We start from the raw sequence: 20180 nt of genomic DNA, 5'->3' as shown, positions 1-20180 counted from the left end.
ATAGCTGACTGCAGCCTCCACCTCTTGGGCTCAAGTGATCCTTCCACTTCAGCCTCCTGGGTAGCTGGGACTACAGGCATACCCCATTGTGCCCGGCTAAGTTTTTCTATTTTTTTTGTAGAGATGGAGTTGCAGTATGTTGTTCGGGCTGGTCTTGAATTCCTGGGCTCAAGTGATCCTCTCACCTCAGCCTCCCAAAATGCTGGGATTACAGGCATGAGCCACTAAGTTATAATTGGAAGTTATTCACCAAGTTATTGGTGGTGAATCTATGGGTCTGCTGTAACCTCAGTTCTTGCCCCTTCAGAAGAAAGAATATGACCGAGGGGCATAAGGCAGAAAAAGATACCAGGGCAAATTTCAGAGCAGGAGTGGAAGTTTATTTAAAAAGCTTTAGAGAAGGGGGGGGGGGGAAGGAAATTTACACTTGGAAGAGATCCAAGTGGGCAATTTGAAGAACGAGTGTGGTGGTTAACTGTCATCCTAGGACTTGATAGGCTGACCCCTTTCCTGTGAATCCTCCCTTAGGGTGGGCTGCCCGTATGTGCAGTGCCCTCCCTACACTTGGGAGGTGAGCATGTGTAGTGTTTTTAGGAAGTTGTATGCATGCTCATCTGAGGCTGTTTTCCCTTTTCCGGTGGTGTGCCCCTGGCAGATCATACTCTGCCATTTTGTTTCTTAATGCTCATGCCCAGAAAGTTGCTTCTCCTTGGTGTCTCTGCATTCAAGTAACACTTCAGTGCAACAGGTGAGAACCAGCAGGAAATGGCCTGTCCCTGGGGCCAGCTGCCAATTTATTACTTTTAGAGAGGCACCGTGCGTGATATTTGCCAAACCCTGACCTAGCATTCCTGGTGGGTGGGAGAGAGTCCTCTCCTACCCTGTTCATGCCTAACTACCCGTAGCACCTGTGCCCGGCCCTTTCTTGATTTTGTTATTTTGCTCTGATACTTTGCTTTTAGGGCAGTAAACTGGGTGTGTCTCAAACTGCAATCTGCCATTCCTTTGTGAGTGGTGACTTAAATCTCCCTTCAGTACTTTAAGTCTTAGCTGCAAGCTGCTTTCTGTTTTCCACTTGTCTTTGTTAATGTAGGAGTCATCCAGACACCTGGGCTGAAATTAAAAACAGAATTTGAGGGTTCCGTCATCTCTTACTGAGATTCCCCTCTTACCCTCTGGTGGTTCTTGTTGTCCTGTGCTCCTTTATCTGGTTCCTTCACCCACAAAGATGGCGAGCTCATATTTGTGGTTGTCTCCCAAACCACTGCTTTACTGACCAGTGACTGTGACTACCTCAAGGCAGAGTCACAAAACATAGGTAACTTGGTTTCATGCTATTTTGTTTCAATTCTTGGTATCTTGCTATTTTACATTATGTTTTGATTCTCCAAAATCAGTTTGCCTTTTTTCTATATAGAGCTCTCAGATAGGTTTTTTTTTTTTTTTTTTTTTTGTTTTTTTTGGGATTTTTTAGATGTTAGTGGAAGGATTTTTTTTTTTTTTTTTAAGATGCAAACTTGATACCAGAACACACTGTTTTATAAGTAGAGAATTTTCTGTAATCAATAGATTGAATCGGAAGAAGTCAATGAGGTCAGGAAAAATGTTTGGAGTAAGATTTAGCTTAGCGTTATAGATAGTTATTCATGTTCTTATATTAAACATTTAATCAACTTTGTAATTGTTACATTTCTTAGATAGAAATAGTGGCATATACAGGCATACCTCATTTTATTTCACTTTGCTGATATTGGTTTTGTTTTTGTTTTTGTTTTGGGACAGAGTCTTGCCGCTCTGTCGCCCAGACTGGAGTGCAGTGGCGCCATCTCAGTTCACTGTAACCTCTGCTTCCCAGGTTCAAGTGATTCACCTGCCTCAGCTTCCAGAGTAGTTGGGATTACAGGCATGTGCCACCATGCCCGGTTACTTTTTTTTGGTATTTTTAGTAGAGATGGGCTTTTGTCATGTTAACCAGGCTGGTCTTGAACTCCTGAGCTCAGGTGATCTGCCCACCTCAGCCTCCCAAAGTGCTGGGATTACAGGTGTGAGCCACTGCACCCGGCCCGATATTGCATTTTTCACAAATTGAAGGCCTGTGACCACCTCACTTCGTGTCTCTGTGTCACATTTTGGTATTTCTTGCAATATTTCAGACTTTTTTTTTTTACTATGGTTGTATCTGTTATGGTGATCTATGATCAATGATCTCTGATGTTTCTGTTGTGATTGTTTTGGGATGCCACAAACCATGCCCATATAAGATGGTAAACTTACTTGATAAATGGGTATGTTCTGACTGCTCCACCAACCAGCCATTCCTCAGTCTCTCTCCCTTCCTTTGGGCTTCCCTGTTCCCTGAGACACAGTTTTGAAATTAGGACAGTTAATAATCCTACAATGGCCTTTAAGTGTGCAAGTGAAAGAAAGAGTTGCATATCTCTCAGGTTAAATGAAAAGCTAGAAATGATTAAGCTTAGTGAGGAAAGCATGTTGAAACCTGAGATTGGCTGAAAGTCAGGCCTCTTGTGCCAATGGTTAGCCAAATTGTAAATGCAAATTAAAAGTTATTGAGGGACATTAAAATGCTACTTCAGTGAACACATGAATAATAAGCAAGTGAAACAGTCTTTTGCTGATAAGAGGAAAATTTGAGTGGTCTGGATAGAAGATCAGATTAGCCACAATGTTTTCTTAATCCAAAGCCTAATTCAAAGGAAAGCTCTAATTTTCTTCAATTCCATGAAGGCTCAGGGAGGTGAGGAAGCTGCAGAAGAAAAATTGGAAGCTAGCAGAAGTTGATTCATGAGGCTTAAGGAAAGAAGCCATCTCCAGAGCATAAAAGTGTAAGGTGAAGCAGCAAGTGCTGATGTAGAAACTACAGCAAGTTAGAAGACCTAGCAGAGATCACTGATGAAGGTAGCTACATTAAAGAGCAAATTTTCAATGGAGACAAAACAGTCTTCTATTGGGAGAAGATGCTGTCTAAGACTTTCGCAGCTACAGAAGTCAATACCTGACTTCACAGTTTCAAAGGACAGACTGACTGCCTTGTTAGGGGCTAATGTGGCCATTGACTTTAAGTTGAACCCAGTGCTCATTTGCCATTTCAAAAATCCCAGAGTGAGAATTATACTAAGTCTATTCTTCCTATAAATGAAACAACAAAGCCTGGATGACATATCTGTTTACAGCATGGTTCACAGAATATTTTAAGACTACTTTTGAGACCTACTCCTCAGAAAAAAACATTCCTTTCAAAATAGGACTGCTCATTGACAGTGCACTTGGTCACCTATGTGCTCTGATGAGGATGTACAGGGAGATTAATGTTTTGTTTTGTTCTCCCAGCCTTTTAACACAACATTCATTCTTCAGCCCATGGATCAAAGAAAAATTTTGACTTTCAAGTCTGTTACCTAAGAAATACACTTTGTAAGGCTGTAGCTGCCATAGACAGTGATTGCTTAGGGATGGTGATGGATCTTGGCAAAGTAAGTTGAAAACCTTCTGTAAAGGATTCTCTATCTAGATGTCATTAAGAACATTTGTGATTCATGGGAGGAGGTCAACATATCAACAAGAATAGAAGTTTTGAAGAAGTTGATCCAGCCTTCATGGATGACTTTGAGAGGTTCAAGATTTTGTGGAGGAAGTCATTGCAAACGTGATGGAAATAGCAAGAGAATTAGAATTAGAGGTGGAGCCTGAAACTGGGACTAATTTGTTATAGTCTCATGATAAAGCTTGAATGGATGAGGAGTTGCTTCTTGTTGGATAAGCAATGAAATTGGTTGAGATGGAATCTACTCCTGGTGAGGATGCTATAAACATTGTTGAAATGACAAGAAAGATATAGAATATTAATAAATGTAGTCGATAATGCAGTGGCATGGTTTGAGAGGATTGACTTCAATTTTGAAAGAAGTTCTGTGGATAAAATGCTGTCAAGCAGTGTTGCATGCTACAGAGAAATCTTTCATGAAAGTGTCACTTGATGTGAGGAAACATCATTGCTGTCTTCTTTTAAGAAGTTGTCACAGCCACCCCAGTCGTCATAGCCACCACCCTGATCAGTCAGCAGCCGTCAGCCTTGAGACAAACCAGCAAAAAGATCATGACTCCCTGAGGGCTTAGATGATTGTTAGTGTTTTTTAGCAATGAAGTTTTTAAATTCAGGGGTGTATTTTTAAAGACATAATGCTCTTGTGCATTTAATAGACTACAGCATAGTGTAAACCAAAAAATTTATGTGACTCATTTTATTTTGGCTTTATTGCAGTGGTCAGAAAACTGAACCTGTGATATCTCTAAAGTATGGCTGTAGTTTGTGTAATGAACTATACATATATAGAATTTCCGCTTACGGCATTTGGCAGTTGTAAGATAAATGGTGGATTATAACAAAATAACATAGATGATGTTTTCAGATTTAGTAGTTTTGGCTCTAACTTTATGTTTTTATGATTTATTATAATAAATAATAACTGTTTCATGAATATTCACACATACATAGTTTTTACAACTCATTCAGTATTTCTAAGCATTGTTTTTCAAACTGTAGATGACCTGTTCTATTAGTGGGTAATGAAATCAATTTAAAGGTTTCTGAAATAGCATTTAAAAAAAAAAAGAAGAGAAACATAAAAGAGATTGTCAGAGAACACTGCTCTGGATAAAAATTGTTTTGTGAAACTTTTGTGTATGTGTATTCTTGCTGTGGGACATAGTCCAAAAAACTTTAATGCTATTGTTTTTAGAGAGCTACTGGTAAAAATTTGACTGGTAACTTTACATTTTCTTTTCCCATTTTAAAGAGTTAATGTGACCGGGTGGGGTGGCTGACGCCTGTAATCCCAGCACTTTGGGAGGCTGAGGTGGGCAGATCACAAGGTCAGGAGTTCAAGACCAGCCTGACTAACATGGTGAAACCCCCATCTCTACTTAAAGATACAAAAATTACCTGGGTGTTGTGACGTGTGCCTGTAATCCTAGCTACTGGGGAGGCTGAGGCAGGAGAATCGTTTGAATCCTGGAGGTGGAGGTGGCAGTGAGCTGAGATCACGCCACTGCATTCCAGCCTGGGTGACAGGGTGAGACTCTCTCGAAAAAAAAGAGTTAATATAGTAATTTTGGCTAATTTGAGATGTGCTTAAAATTTTGGTTTACAGAGCAATTGTAAGAATTTAAGATTATATTGAAATTATAATATTTTGAGGTGACGTTTTAGTAACATTCTCAGGTAAAAGGTAATGTAAGTGAGATGCTTAACTATTGTGTTAACAGTTTTGGCATGGGTTGAAAACCGTTATAAATATTAGTGGCTTTCTTTCTTGTGTTTTATATTATTTTGATCATATTTAAACCTAGGACATTAAAGTGTAAGGACCCTCAGATTTAAATTTGAATATGAAATAATAAAACAAATTACATTAATATAGTTCACTGGTATGATATACACAGGGTAGAGTTTTATTTTAAATAGAAGCAAATATAATTAGCTAACTGAAGGCAAAACTCTATACGGAATTTTATTTCACATGTAACTAAAATATTGGTGATTGTCTTATTTGCTTAGTTGTGAGTCTCAGGAATAATTAAATGGTATAAGATTTTTCACCTTAGCAGAGTAACTGTATCTTGTTTATATCGCCAATGCCTACTATAGACCTGACAAATAGAATGTATAATAAAATATTGTAAACAATGTAAGGAATTACTTATTCCCTTAGCTTTTAGGACATTGATATTTCTGAAGTATACGTGCCACTTATTTTATGGCGTATCCCTCAATTTTAATTTGTCTGTTGTTTCTTCATGATCAGATGTAGATTCTGATTTTTTGGTTAGAATACTGTATAAGTGACGTTGTGACTTTTGCAGAATATCGCACCTACAGTTACTAGATGTTCATTAGCTACTTTTTGGTAATGTTAATTTTGGTCCCTTGGGTAAGGTGAGGTTCTCCACTGTATTACTACTCTATTGTTTTATAAATAAAGAGCAGTCGTGGGTAGATACTTTTTGACTATGTAAACATAAAATTCCACATGAGACTTTCTCCACTTTGATTCAGTATCTTCTGATGATTCTCACTTGACTGAACTTGTAACTTTTGATTTTGATAGAATTTTAAACTTACAGAAAAGTTGCAATAATGATGTAAGGAAGCCCCATATATTCTTTATCCTGGTTCACCAATAGTTTACATTTGTTTTACCTTTTTAATCTGTAAAATGGGGATAATAAGTGTTACCTATCTCACAGGGTTGTTAGTTTTCTTTGTCTTCTTTTTTCATTCAAAAGAGGTTTTTAAATTGCATTATGTAGCTATAAAGTGTTAGGTTGTAATACTAGTTATCCTTTCTATATTTTCTCTTCATTTAAGCTTTCTGAATACTGATTATTTTCTGTGAAACTTTTTTGTTTTTTAGTAATTGTAAATTTGCAAAGAATAAGAAATAAGGTTCATGTTCAGGAAATATTTTATATTGCATTATTATGGCTATATATGTGTACACATTATGCCTCAAAAAGATGAAATCATTTTCACTTTAAAAATTTTACAACTGTTGTCATGTTATATCTAATTTGTACCTATAGAGTATTTCTTTTTTATTATTATTATTATACTTTAAGTTCTAGGGTACATGTGCACAACGTGCAGGTTTGTTACATATGTATACTTGTGCCATGTTGGTGTGCTGCACCCATCAACTCGTCAGCACCCGTCAACTCATCATTTACATCAGGTATAACTCCCAGTGCCATCCCTCCCCCATACCCCCTCCCCATAATAGGCACCGGTGTGTGATGTTCCCCTTCCCGAGTCCAAGTGATGTCATTGTTCAGTTCCCACCTATGAGTGAGAACATGCGGTGTTTGGTTTTCTGTTCTTGCAATAGTTGGCTGAGAATGATGGTTTCCAGCTGCATCTATGTCCCTACAAAGGACACAAACTCATCCCTTTTTATGACTGCATAGTATTCCATGGTGTATATGTGCCACTTTTTCTTAATCCAGTCTGTCACTGATGGACATTTGAGTTGATTCCAAGTCTTTGCTATTGTGAATAGTGCTGCAATAAAGATACGTGTGCATGTGTCTTTATAGCAGCATGATTTATAATCCTTTGGGTATATACCCAGTAATGGGATGGCTGGGTCATATGGTACTTCTAGTTCTAGATCCTTGAGGAATCGCCATACTGTTTTCCACATTGGTTGAACTAGTTTACTATCCCACCAACAGTGTAAAAGTGTTCCTATTTCTCCACATCCTCTCCAGCACCTGTTGTTTCCTGACTTTTTAATGATTGCCATTCTAACTGGTGTGAGATGGTATATCATTGTGGTTTTGATTTGCATTTCTCTGATGGCGAGTGATAATGAGCATTTTTTCATGTGTCTGTTGGCTGTATGCATGTCTTCTTTTGAGAAATGTCTGTTCATATCCTTTGCCCACTTTTTGATGGGGTTGTTTGTTTTTTTCTTATAAATTTGTTTGAGTTCTTTGTAGGTTCTGGATATTAGCCCTTTGTCAGATGAGTAGATTACAAAAATTTTCTCCCATTCTGTAGGTTGCCAGTTCACTCTGATGGTAGTTTCTTTTGCTGTGCAGAAGCTCTTTAGTTTAATCATATCCCATTTGTCAATTATGGCTTTTGTTGCCATTGCTTTTGGTGTTTTAGACATGAAGTCCTTGCCCATGCCTATGTCCTGAATGGTATTCCCTAGGTTTTCTTCTAGGGTTTTTATGGTATTAGGTCTAACATTTAAGTCTCTAATCCATCTTGAATTAATTTTCGTATAAGCAGTAAGGAAAGGATCCAGTTTCAGCTTTTACTTATGGCTAGCCAATTTTCCCAGCACCATTTATTAAATAGGGAATCTTTTCCCCATTTCTTGTTTTTGTCAGGTTTGTCAAAGATCAGATGGCTGTAGATGTGTGGTATTATGTCTGAGGACTCTGTTCTGTTCCATTGGTCTATATCTCTGTTTTGGTACCAGTACCGTGCTGTTTTGGTTACTGTAGCCTTGTAGTATAGTTTGACGTCAGGTAGCATGATGCCTCCAGCTTTGTTCTTTTGACTTAGGATTGTCTTAGCAATGCAGGCTCTTTTTTGGTTCCATATGAACTTTAAAGCAGTTTTTTCCAATTCTGTGAAGAAAGTCATTGGTAACTTGATGGGGGTGGCATTGAATGTATAAATTACCTTGGGCAGTATGGCCATTTTCACAATATTGGTTCTTCCTATCCATGAGCATGGAATGTTCTTCCATTTGTCTGTATCCTCTTTGATTTCACTGAGCAGTGGTTTGTAGTTCTCCTTGAAGAAGTCCTTTACATCCCTTGTAAGTTGGATTCCTAAGTATTTTATTCTCTGTGAAGCAATTGTGGATGGAAGCTCATTCCTGATTTGGCTCTCTGTTTGTCTGTTACTGCTGTATAAGAATGCTTGTGATTTTTGCACATTGATTTTGTATCCTGAGACTTTGCTGAAGTTGCTTATCAGCTTAAGGAGATTTGGGGCTGACATGATGGGGTTTTCTAAATACACAATCATGTCATCTGCAAACAGGGACAATTTGACTTCTTCTTTTCCTAACTGAATACCCTTGATTTCTTTCTCTTGCCTGATTACCCTAGCCAGAACTTCCAACACTATGTTGAATAGGAGTGGTGAGAGAGGGCATCCCTGTCTTGTGCGAGTTTTCAAAGGGAATACTTCCAGTTTTTGCCCATTCAGTATGATATTGGCTGTGGTTTTGTCATAAATAGCTCTTATTATTTTGAGATACATTACATCAATACCGAATTTATTGAGTGTTTTTAGCATGAAGGGCGGTTGAATTTTGTCAAAAGCTTTTTCTGCATCTATTGAGATAATCATGTGGTTTTTGTCTTTGGTTCTGTTTTTATGCTGGACTACGTTTATTGATTTGTGTATGTTGAACCAGCTTTGCTTCCCAGGAATGAAGCCCACTTGATCATGGTGGATAAGCTTTTTGATGTGCTGCTGGATTTGGTTTGCCAGTATTTTATTGAGGATTTTTGCATGGATGTTCATCAGGGATATTGGTCTAAAATTCTCTTTTTTTGTTGTGTCTCTGCAGGCTTTGGTATCAGGATGATGTTGGCCTCATAAAATGAGTTAGGGAGGATTCTCTCTTTTTCTATTGATTGAAATAGTTTCAGAAGGAATGGTACTAGCTCCTCCTTGTACCTCTGGTAGAATTCAGCTGTGAATCTGTCTGGTCCTGGACTTTTTTTGGTTGGTAGGCTATTAATTATTGCCTCAATTTCAGAGCCTGCTATTGGTCTATTCAGGGATTCAACTTCTTCCTGGTTTAGTCTTGGGAGAGTATAAGTGTCCAGGAAATTATCCATTTCTTCTAGATTTTCTAGTTTATTTGCGTAGATGTGTTTATAGTATTCTCTGATGGTAGTTCGTATTTCTGTGGGGTCGGTGGTGATATCCCCTTTATCATTTTTTATTGCGTCTATTTGATTCTTCTCTTTTTTCTTCTTTATTAGTCTTGCTAGCTGTCTATCAATTTAACTTATCTTTTCAAAAAGCCAGCTCCTGGAGTCATTGATTTTTGGGGGGTTTTTTGTGTCTCTATCTCCTTCAGTTCTGCTCTGATCTTCGTTATTTCTTGCCTTCTGCTAGCTTTTGAATGTGTTTGCTCTTGCTTCTCTAGTTCTTTTAATTGTGATGTTAGAGTGTCAATTTTAGATCTTTCCAGCTTTCTCTTGTGGGCATTTAGTGCTATAAATTTCCCTCTACACACTGCTTTGAATGTGTCCCAGAGATTCTGGTATGTTGTATCTTTGTTCTCATTGGTTTCAAAGAACATCTTTATTTCTACCTTCATTTCGTTATGTACCCAGTAGTCATTCAGGAGCAGGTTGTTCAGTTTCCATGTATTTGTGTGGTTTTGATTGAGTTTCTTAGTCCTGAGTTCTAGTTTGATTGCACTGTGGTCTGAGAGACAGTTTGTTATAATTTCTATTCTTGTACATTTGCTGAGGAGTGCTTTGCTTCCAATTATGTGGTCAATTTTGGAATAAGTGCGATGTGGTGCTGAGCAGAATGTATATTCTGTTGATTTGGGGTGGAGAGTTCTATAGATGTCTATTAGGTCCGCTTGGTGCAGAGATGAGTTCAATTCCTGGATATCCTTGTTAACTTTCTGTCTTGTTGATCTGTCTAATGTTGACAGTGGGGTATTGAAGTCTCCCATGATTATTGCATGGCAGTCTAAGTCTCTTTGTAAGTCTCTAAGGACTTGCTTTATGAATCTGGGTGCTCCTGTATTGGGTGCATATATATTTAAGATAGTTAGCTCTTCCTGTTGAATTGATCCCTATACCATTATGTAATGGCCTTCTTTGTCTCTTTGGATCTTTGATGGTTTAAAGTCTGTTTTATCAGAGACTAGGATTGCAACCCCTGCTTTTTTTTGTTCTCCATTTGCTTGGTAGATCTTCCCCCATCCCTTTATTTTGAGCCTGTGTATGTCTCTGCATGTGAGATGGGTTTTCTGAGTACAGCAAACTGATGAGTCTTGACTCTGTATCCAATTTGCCAGTCTGTGTCTTTTAATTGGACCATCTAGTCCATTTACATTTAAGGTTAACATAGTTATGTGTGAACTTGATCCTGTCATTGTGATATTTGCTGGTTATTTTGCTCGTTAGCTGATGAAGTTTATTCCTAGTATCAATGGTCTTCACATTTTGGCATATTTTTGCAATGGCTAGTACCAGTTGTTCCTTTCCATGTTTAGTGTTTCCTTCGGGGTCTCTTGTAAGGCAGGCCTGGTGGTGACAAAATCTCTAAGCATTTGCTTATCTGTAAAGGATTTTATTTCTCCTTCACTTGTGAAACTTGGTTTGTCTGGATATGAAATTCTGGGTTGAAAATTCTTTTCCTTAAGAATGTTGAATATTGGCCCCCACTCTCTTCTGGCTTGTAGAGTTTCTGCTGAGAGATCTGCTGTTAGTCTGATGGGCTTCCCTTTGTGGGTAACCCGACCTTTCTCTCTGGCTGCCCTTAAGATTTTTTCCTTCATTTCAACTTTGGTGAATCTGGCAATTATGTGTCTTGGAGTTGCTCTTCTGGAGGAGTATCTTTGTGGCGTTCTCTGTATTTCCTGAATTTGAATGTTGGCCTGCCCTGCTAGGTTGGGGAAGTTCTCCTTGATGATATCCTGAAGAGTGTTTTCCCACTTGGTTCCATTTTCCCCCTCACTTTCAGGCACCCCAATCAGACATAGATTTGGTCTTTTTACATAATCCCATACTTCTTGTAGGCTTTGTTCGTGTCTTTTTCTTCTTTTTCTTTAGGTTTCTCTTCTCGCTTCATTTCATTCATTTGATCCTCCATCGCTGATACTCTTTCTTCCAGTTGATCGAGTCGGTTACTGAAGCTTGTGCATTTGTCACGTATTTCTCGTGTCATGGTTTTTATCTCTGTCAGTTCTTTATGGCCTTCTCTGCATTGATTGTTCTAGTTATCCATTCTTCCATTATTTTTTCAAGATTTTTAGTTTCTTTGCACTGGGTACGTAATTCCTCCTTTAGCTCTGAGAAATTTGATGGACTGAAGCCTTCTTCTCTCAACTCGACAAAGTCATTCTCCATCCAACTTTGATTCGTTGCTGGTGATGAACTGCGTTCCTTTTGAGGGGGAGATGCGCTCTTATTTTTTGAATTTCCAGCTTTTCTGCCCTGCTTTTTCCCCATCTTTGTGGTTTTATCTGCCTTTGGTCTTTGATGATGGTGACGAACTGATGGGGTTTTGGTGTGAGTGTCCTTTCTGTTTGTTTGTTTTCCTTCTGACAGTCAGGACCCTCAGCTGCAGGTCTGTTGGAGATTGCTTGAGGTCCACTCCAGACCCTGTTTGCCTGGTTATCAGCAGCAGAGGCTGCAGAAGATAGAATATTGCTGAACAGCGAGTGTGCCTGTCTGATTCTTGCTCTGGAAGCTTCGTCTCAGGGGTGTACCCCGCCTTGTGAGGTGTGGGATGTCGGTCTGCACCTAGTGGGGAATGTCTCCCAGTTAGGCTACTCAGGGGTCAGGGACCCACTTGAACAGGCAGTCTGTCCGTTCTCAGATCTCAGCCTCTTCTGTGAAACTTTATGTGTGGGTGTATGCATGCACAAACACATACGAGGTCAGCAATTTTATTTACTTTCTTTATTACTCTGTCATGTGGCCATGGAACAAATATTTTTCAATGACAAAATTTAGTAGAAAAGCCTCTGAAGATTAAGAAAGCCAATCCATGAACACCTAAAATTATGACTTTTAAAAATTACCTTCCTTGTGCATACTCTTTATTTTAATTCAATTCTACAGATAGATGTAGAATGTGCCTACTCTGTGCTGGGCATTATTCTAAGTGCTCCGATATAGCAGTGATAAAAAGAACAAAAAACTTTGTTCTCAAGGAGTTTAGAATCTTAAGTGGTAGTCAACAAACAAATAAATACTATATGTTATGATAGATGATAAAAAGCCCTAAGAAAATAAAGCAAGGCAAGTAGTGACACAGTTCACTTATTAGTTTTCTGTTATCCAGGGACTGAGAATACAGTTTGTTAATTTATTGACCCTGGTTCCCTGTCTTCTGGACATTTGTTATGTCAGAGTCATTCTTACTGTTAGTTGAAGTCAAAGAAACTCTAATCTAGACATTGTTTACTTGGCTCTACTTAGGGAGTAGGTAGTAAATAAGTCTTTCAAAATTTGATGCGATTATCCAAAATTAGTGAATGTGTATGTACTTTTCTGAGATAAATTTCTATACTTTTCATTCAGTTATCAAATAGTCTGCGACCCAAAATATTTAAATGGTGACTCTAATATATCCTTTCTTCTAACCACATAGCTAAGAAGTTTTGTGAATGAGTAACACAGTCTTGATTAACATGAGGTTTGCAGGCTAGCCTTTGTGTACCTATGTCTAGTTAGTAACTTTTAAAATTAGAGTTGTATCTTTTTGACAGATGACTTTTTAATAATCTTCTAAAATGAATGTAATAACATTCTAAATGTGTTTAAAATATGCAATTTTGTTTGTACTTTTAAAATCAAAATACTTGATAGTTTCTTGTTTGATGATATATATTTTAAGTTGTATTTTCCAAAGACAATTTATAATATCAACAAGGAAGGCTAACTCATGGCCATATTATAAATACACACATATCTAGTTGGGGAAAGAATATACAGATTGGACAGAACACCTAATTGGAGAAATTGGGAAAGGAGGTGCCACTAACTCAATATTTGACAATGCACCATTTAACTCTTTACAACTTAGTGAGGCAGATATTATTGTCTCTATTTTGCAGATGAGAAAACTGAGGCTCAAAGAGGTGAATAGAATATGTAACTTGCTTAAGGTCAATTAGTATGGAACTTCACAGCTCACACTCAGCTGCCATTTAGCAAACCAAATGAAAGCTAGGGTAATGTTTACTCATTATAAAAAGGATTTCTGGACATGCTTTGACCTGCAGATAATATTGTATGTGTGACAGGTGGTGTGTGTGTGTATGTGTGTGTGTGTGTGTGTGTGTGTGTATGTGTGTATGTGTGAAGAACCAACCAAATATTAGCTCTATAGGTTGCAATCCTGCCTCCTACCAAAGCCATAGCCAAGTGGAAATACAACGTTTTTTTCTTCCTCTTTTGTACATTCATTTTCATGTGAATATTTCTCCTTGAAAGTTTGTGTATGTTATGTGATTGATCACTTGTCTGAGAGGAATCTTTAATGTTGACTCTGTCAGAGGCTGTTGTAGGTCACAAGGATATAAAGGTGAATAAGACTCCAGCTGTCTCCTAATGGAGATTATACTCTACTCTGAGGAGATAGACATGTAGACAAATTATTGCAATAAACTGATCTAAATGTTAATAGAGAAAGATGTAGAGTGCTGAGGGAACAGAGTAGCAGACTACAGAGGGAAGGGAAAGGAAAAAATAACAGAGGAGGTGACATTGGAGCCAAAGAAGAGGTATGTGAAACAGCGTAGTGTGTTCTGGGAATCTTATTTGGTTCACTGTGGCTAAATTATAGATAATTAGGAATATGTTTTAGAACATAGGACTGGAAAGGTTGTTATCACGTCCTGAGGGGTTTTGTATACTAGACTTAGGACTTAAGAGTTTGGATTTTATTTTGTAGGTAGTAAGGAGCTATTGGAGACTTTTAAGAAGGGAAGTGGGATGATGGGATGAGGTTCCATAGGAGGCAGGTAGCCCAGTTAGAAGACTATTGTGATAGTCTGGGAATATGTGGATGATGAGTCTGAAATCAGTCATGAATTTTGGAAAATATTTGAAAAATATTTAGAAGATACTATAGAACAAATTAGGTGACCAAAATGCCTTATATTTATACTACTTTATAGTTGCCAAAATCCTTTAAGTGTGCATGTTATTGGATATTATCAGTAACCCAGAAAAGTAGGTAGTTCAAATGGATTGAGTTCCATTTTGTATGAGGAAATTGAGATCTTGAAAGATGTGGCTTAGCCACGGTCACATAGCTAGTGATAGTTTAAGCGTGAACCAACTCATAAGCTTCAAATGCAGGGTTCTTTTTAATTTGTCTGCATCATCTCTATGCAGTGCTTAAGCATACATTAGTTAATATCAAGGCCTGATCATGGTAGGGTGTGTGTTTTAATTTATTCACTTAATATCTCTCTTCATTAGTTATGTTAAGTGCCTAATGGAGAGGGATAGGATCAATTAAATAAGGTAAGTGCAACATTTTACAGGTCAATATAAATACCTGGAATATGCTTTTCAATTAAGACGACATGTATGCCAGTGCTTTTTTAATATGAGAATGGTTATGACATTTATTCCTATTTTATTGGAGAGTCTATTGCATGGGACTTGATAATAGTGTCAGGCTGGTATCAGAGACTGTGCTTACTGTAATCAGTGTTAAAGATCAGTATATAAAGAATCCTTACTTAACATGTACCATTAAATTGATTTTGTATTAGGTATTATAGAGATATTACAGATTATATCTCTACAACATCTTCCTTCTTTTTACCCATAACCTCTAAAAGGTTTGGTGCCAGAAGGAACAGAACTGTATCTTTATTTTCTCATCACATCCTCTCTCAAATAGATAATACTTTCATTGCTCTCTTTCCAACTTGGCTTTGAGTCACTGCTGTGATTCTAGCTGTTGAACAGTCTTTCAAATTAAGTGATTAGTATTCTAGTCAAGGAAAAATTGTTGTGAGCCTGCCATTCTTACCCAGTATTGTTAAGGTAGTTTTACTAAATCTATTATTAGGGTCGTGTTCTCAGAGGCATATGACAATTGCGTTTCACAGAACTTCCCTAAATATTGATACTTGAGATTTACAGGAAATTAAATCTAAAACCTTAAACTTTTGAAGCTGGAGGCACCAATAAGCTGCTGAAGTTCAGTATAAAGCCACATCTGTGCTCCTTAATACTTTATAAGAAAAGTTTCTCTGCCTTAGTCTCCCTTTACTATTTTTGTCTTACTTGATTAAAATTTTGCTGTTGTATTAACTAATAAATTCAAAGGAAATGTTCTGATGAGTTTCTGTCATAACTGGGAACGATAGTAAGAGTACCTTGGAAAGTATGATAGTCTGTTGTGTAACACTTGCTAGGTTGTAGATAGGAGTTCTCTGCCTGACTATTTCAATATCATTGTATCTAAAAGTGTGAACCTCTTACCATCTGGATACTTTAGTTTCCCTCTAAATTAAAAAGAAAAAAGCAAATCTTACCTGTATAGTACCTAATGCAAAGGTTTTTGAAAGATGATGGGAAGTTATTAAAGTGCTTTTCACCAATCTATGCTATTCACTAGTTGAAATTTGTAACTATTTAAAAACCATTAGTTTTAAAAAATACTATTTTAAAGTAGTAATTTACTATTTAATATTTAAAAACCATTGGCTCTTTTAATGTATTTCACTGCTTGGTATTAGAATTTTTTATTTTTAGAATAGAGTATATTTAAAGATGACTTTTGCTGTTAAATTTGACAGGCGTGGCAGGGGGCCAATCTAGTAAGCCCAAAGGGAGAATTCGCAGAGTATGTAGGTTAAAGGAGCCCTGGAACTGACTTTTTATGAAGCCCAGCCTACCCATACACATTTCTGCAGAGTGGAGATTTGCTTAAAGTTGACTGTTTTCTTCCTTCTGTACCATCTGATTCAAATCTACACCTGTCTTTTAAAGCTAGAGACGGTTGGATGGCAGCTTAACCTTCAGATGGCTCACTCTGCTCAAGCAAAACTAAAATCTCCTCAAGCTGTGTTACAACTCGGAGTGAACAATGAAGATTCAAAGGTAAGAAATGGTATCCCATTAAAAGGATGTATTTTGTTTGTTGGGACTTAAACTTTTTATTCTTAGCAGTCTTTGCTCTCTGGATTTAAATTTTAAACATAATTCAGTTAAACAGTTATTAATAAGTGGATCTTTTTTGATAGATTTTGATGTCAGATTTAAATATCACTGTTATTTATCTCAAGAAATAGCTTATCTTGCAAAGTACCTTTCATGCAAAAACATTTCATAATGTCTTCTTTTAAATTCTGCAGTGAAAAAAAAAATTGGTGAAGACCACATAAAATTATGATTTTAATGTTTTAGGTATTTGAGAATATTCCTGAGTGTTTCATGTTTTAAGTTGAATATATGTGGTAGAGGGAATATTGTTTGTTGTCCAGCTAGTGCCTGGAACAATAAATATGATGGAGACCTGAATTGTATTTTTGTGTGTGTAGTAGTGTAGTATGCTTGCATGTGTTTAAATCCTAGCTTTTGAGAAATAGAATTTTTTTTTTATACCACAGGGTGATTTTTACTTTATTATTAATTTCAGAACAACTTGAACATGATTATTAAAGATCAAAGCATTGCCATGAAATAGTTTTTGTTACTGCAACATATAGGGAAATACATCTTTCAGATATGACAAGAGCTTTTTATCATATTTTATATTGTCATTGATTATCTTTTAAGATAGAAAAGGGGGAGTGACTTTTTCCTCCTAAGTAGATAAGACTATCTCATCTTCAGACAAAATAGAATTGAAAATGAGGTATTAGAGAATATCTGAGGAAGGAGATTACAGTGACTGAATGTGATAATAGAATAATGGAAGAAATGTTATTATTAATAACAGGAATTGAAGAATGGGAATATTATTACTTTTTTGTTAAAACTTTCACTATTCATTCTATTATGCACGTTTCTGGCTTCTTTCAGAAGTACCTAGCCCAGGTTATATGACAATAAAATTCTGTGCAATTGACTTGAGTCTTATATATGATGTATTAGTTTATTACAGTGTTTCAAAAGTATCATTTTATTTCATAGATTTTCGCTGGAAAGTAATATGAACTTAGTGGTTAGAGTCAAGCTGTTAGAGGATGTCTAGTGGTTTCCCTTTATCTGCAGTTTCACTTTCCGTAGTTTCAGTTACCCCCTCCTGTTTGAAATAGGTGAGTACAGTACAGTAAGATGAGAGAAAGAGGCTACGTCCACATAACTGTATTACACTATGTTGTTATGGTTGTTCTATTTTATTATGACTGTTGTTAATCTCTTACAGCCTAATTTATAAATTAGACTTTATCATAGGTTTGTGTATATGGGAAAAACCAGTATATATTGGGTTCAGTACTATCCATGGTTTCAGGCCTCCACTGGGAGTTTTGGAATGTATCCTCCCACCATGGGCAGGGAGACTACTGTGTGCTCTGAGTGTAGTGTAGTGTAACCTTTGGCAAATTACTTAATCCTTGATTCTCACTTTCTTTATCTGTAAAATATAGGTACTAGTATCTATCCACACAATGTTTATGAAGACTAAATACCTAGAATATGTAAAGTGTTTAGTCCAGTGCCCAGTAGTACAGCATGTGCTCGATAAATGCTGGCTGCTACTATCATCATCAATAAAACTGTTTTGTTTCTAGCTAAAAGAAATCAATCCATTTGTTTTAATTCAAAGTTCTCACTATTTCCTGATGAAATTATTACCTCTTCCCTTGTTCCTTGCATTCACTCTCCCCCCCCCCCTTTTTTTTAATTATATTTTTCATATATATCCTTACTGGAAATTAGGGAGGGGAAAAAGAGCCTGGAAAGTCACTTTTATTTCTTCTTTGAACTGAGTAAGGTATTCCTTTAGGTATAGGATGATGATCTGGAACTCACTAGTGTAGACTGGAACTATTCCATGAGTCAAAATACATGCATACATGCACATTCCAAGTAGCTATGTACTTCCTGTGTTTTACTTTTCGTGACTACCTAATGTTAAGTCTGCATAGCTAAAAGCATTTTATATGTTGGAAGTATACTATTTTCACCACATACATTGGATATGCTTTAAGCATCATGAGTTCAGCAATGCTTGTCTTTGGGATTCTCAAGTCCTCCTAGCTTCTTTATTACATCTTCAAAGTATGCCTCTGTGTCTGTTATATTTTTAGGCAGTAGGAATAAAAGAATAATGCTTCTTGTAAGACAGCCATGTTAATAAGACATTCAGATTATTCAGGAAGATGTGAATATCTAGATGTGAAATCTAACTCATTTGAAATATGAGCTTGAGTACATTTAGGTTTTTCTGTGTGTTTGTATTTTGAAATTTTGAATAAATGTATATATGCACCTTGATTAATCTTATAACTCTAGCAGAGCTAGAGCACCATTTTCATTAACAAATATGCTGAGGAAGAAGAGCAGAAGCACACATACGTAAAAGATATTTCCCTTTCATCTTGTATGTAGACTTAAGTGACTTCTTTGTATTGCCTTTCTCTTTTATGGTATTGTACACATTTTGTGCTGGTGTCTTTTATCTCCTAAACAATAGACACATAATGAGGTATAGAGCTACCATCACCTAGGCAGAAACATAACCATCTCCAAGTGATATGGTGTGCCCTAGCTATAAAGGACCGGTTAACTGCTATACCTGTTCTCCTCAATGTACTGCTGGCTGGAATTACTGCTCTTTCTTTTGTTTACCTTCTCCTTGATTTTAGGATTTTGTATTCTGTTCTTTGTACTCTTCATCTTGTTCCTTATGTTAATTTTTATGTGACTCCTGTTATTAAGGACCACTAACTACTCCTCTCTCAAATATTTACTTTGTTATGAAACGAGAATTCTTCACAGGTTGGAATATTAAGTAAAAGGAATGAGGGTATAGAGCATGTTTTAAAAAACAAGTTTATTAAAGGAAAGGAAAGCTTTTACCAAAAGGGAGATTAAATGTTATCACTGCTTAGTTTAGGATATAAAGTATCTTAAAGTACAAAACCGTCATACTTATGAAGTTGGTGTTTGTTTAAAACAGGAAGCATTGAGTACAGTTCTCACAAATGTGGATTTTACAGGGTAGTTATCCTGAAAATATATATATATTAAACTATTGGGAGGATTAGTGTCACTGTAAATTGTGAGGGAGTATTTTGGTGGTGTTTACTTTCGAGCTGTTGAACTGAAAACTTACTGTAATTCACTGAAGAGTGTGGTTTATGAGGAGCTCCTTGTCTTCTTTTTCCCTTCTAACATACACATGAAAAATGTAGCCTGCAGTGAAGTTTTAATTGCTATCACACTGGATAACACTGTTTGACTGTAGTCTCCTTTCTTAGAACACTTCTGTCTCGAGGCTTTCCTGTTTTGCTACTAATTTTATCACAAAAACTGGGTGATTGTAGCTTTCCTGCAGTATTTTGATATGTATTCTAGTTGTTTTTGGTTAATTGTCTTAATGTTTGTCTACTGTGTTTAGGAAAGTGAGATTATTTTCCTGTTCCACAGATACCTCAAATTGAGTTTTCTGACTTAAAGTTTTTTTCATTAGGGGGCAGTAGAGTGCTTTGCTTACCGAACCTTTTCTGGCATTCATAGTGTTATTTGAAATAACATTCAAAATAATTGTGAAGTCAGTAGTTGAAGGAAATGCTAAGTGTTTACATTTCTAATCTGTATAGAACAATAGAGTTCCCCTATTTATTTCCATAAACAAAATTAATGCTTATTAATCATTTATGTATAGAATAAATGAAATCATCATGATTTGACTTTTGAAATTTGTATATGATCATTTGCCAGAATGAAATATATTAAAA

The 20180-nt window shown here is 36.7% G+C and overlaps 1 protein-coding gene across 3 annotated transcripts in view; it reads left to right on the top strand.

Annotated features, from left to right (window-relative positions):
* Positions 1 to 20180, top strand: part of COMMD10 (COMM domain containing 10) — a 222621-nt gene that overhangs the window by 51647 nt on the left and 150794 nt on the right. For all 3 annotated transcript variants that reach the window (XM_023197496.2, XM_023197482.2, XM_023197487.2), the window contains exon 5: positions 16261 to 16371. In XM_023197496.2, coding sequence (XP_023053264.1) covers positions 16261 to 16371 — 111 coding nt within the window. The remainder of the gene's footprint in view (positions 1 to 16260; positions 16372 to 20180) is intronic.

The sequence above is a fragment of the Piliocolobus tephrosceles genome, chromosome 4 (genome assembly GCF_002776525.5).
Source record: "Piliocolobus tephrosceles isolate RC106 chromosome 4, ASM277652v3, whole genome shotgun sequence".
NCBI classification, from domain to species: domain Eukaryota; kingdom Metazoa; phylum Chordata; class Mammalia; order Primates; family Cercopithecidae; genus Piliocolobus; species Piliocolobus tephrosceles.
This window is presented reverse-complemented; position numbering and strand designations above follow the sequence as displayed.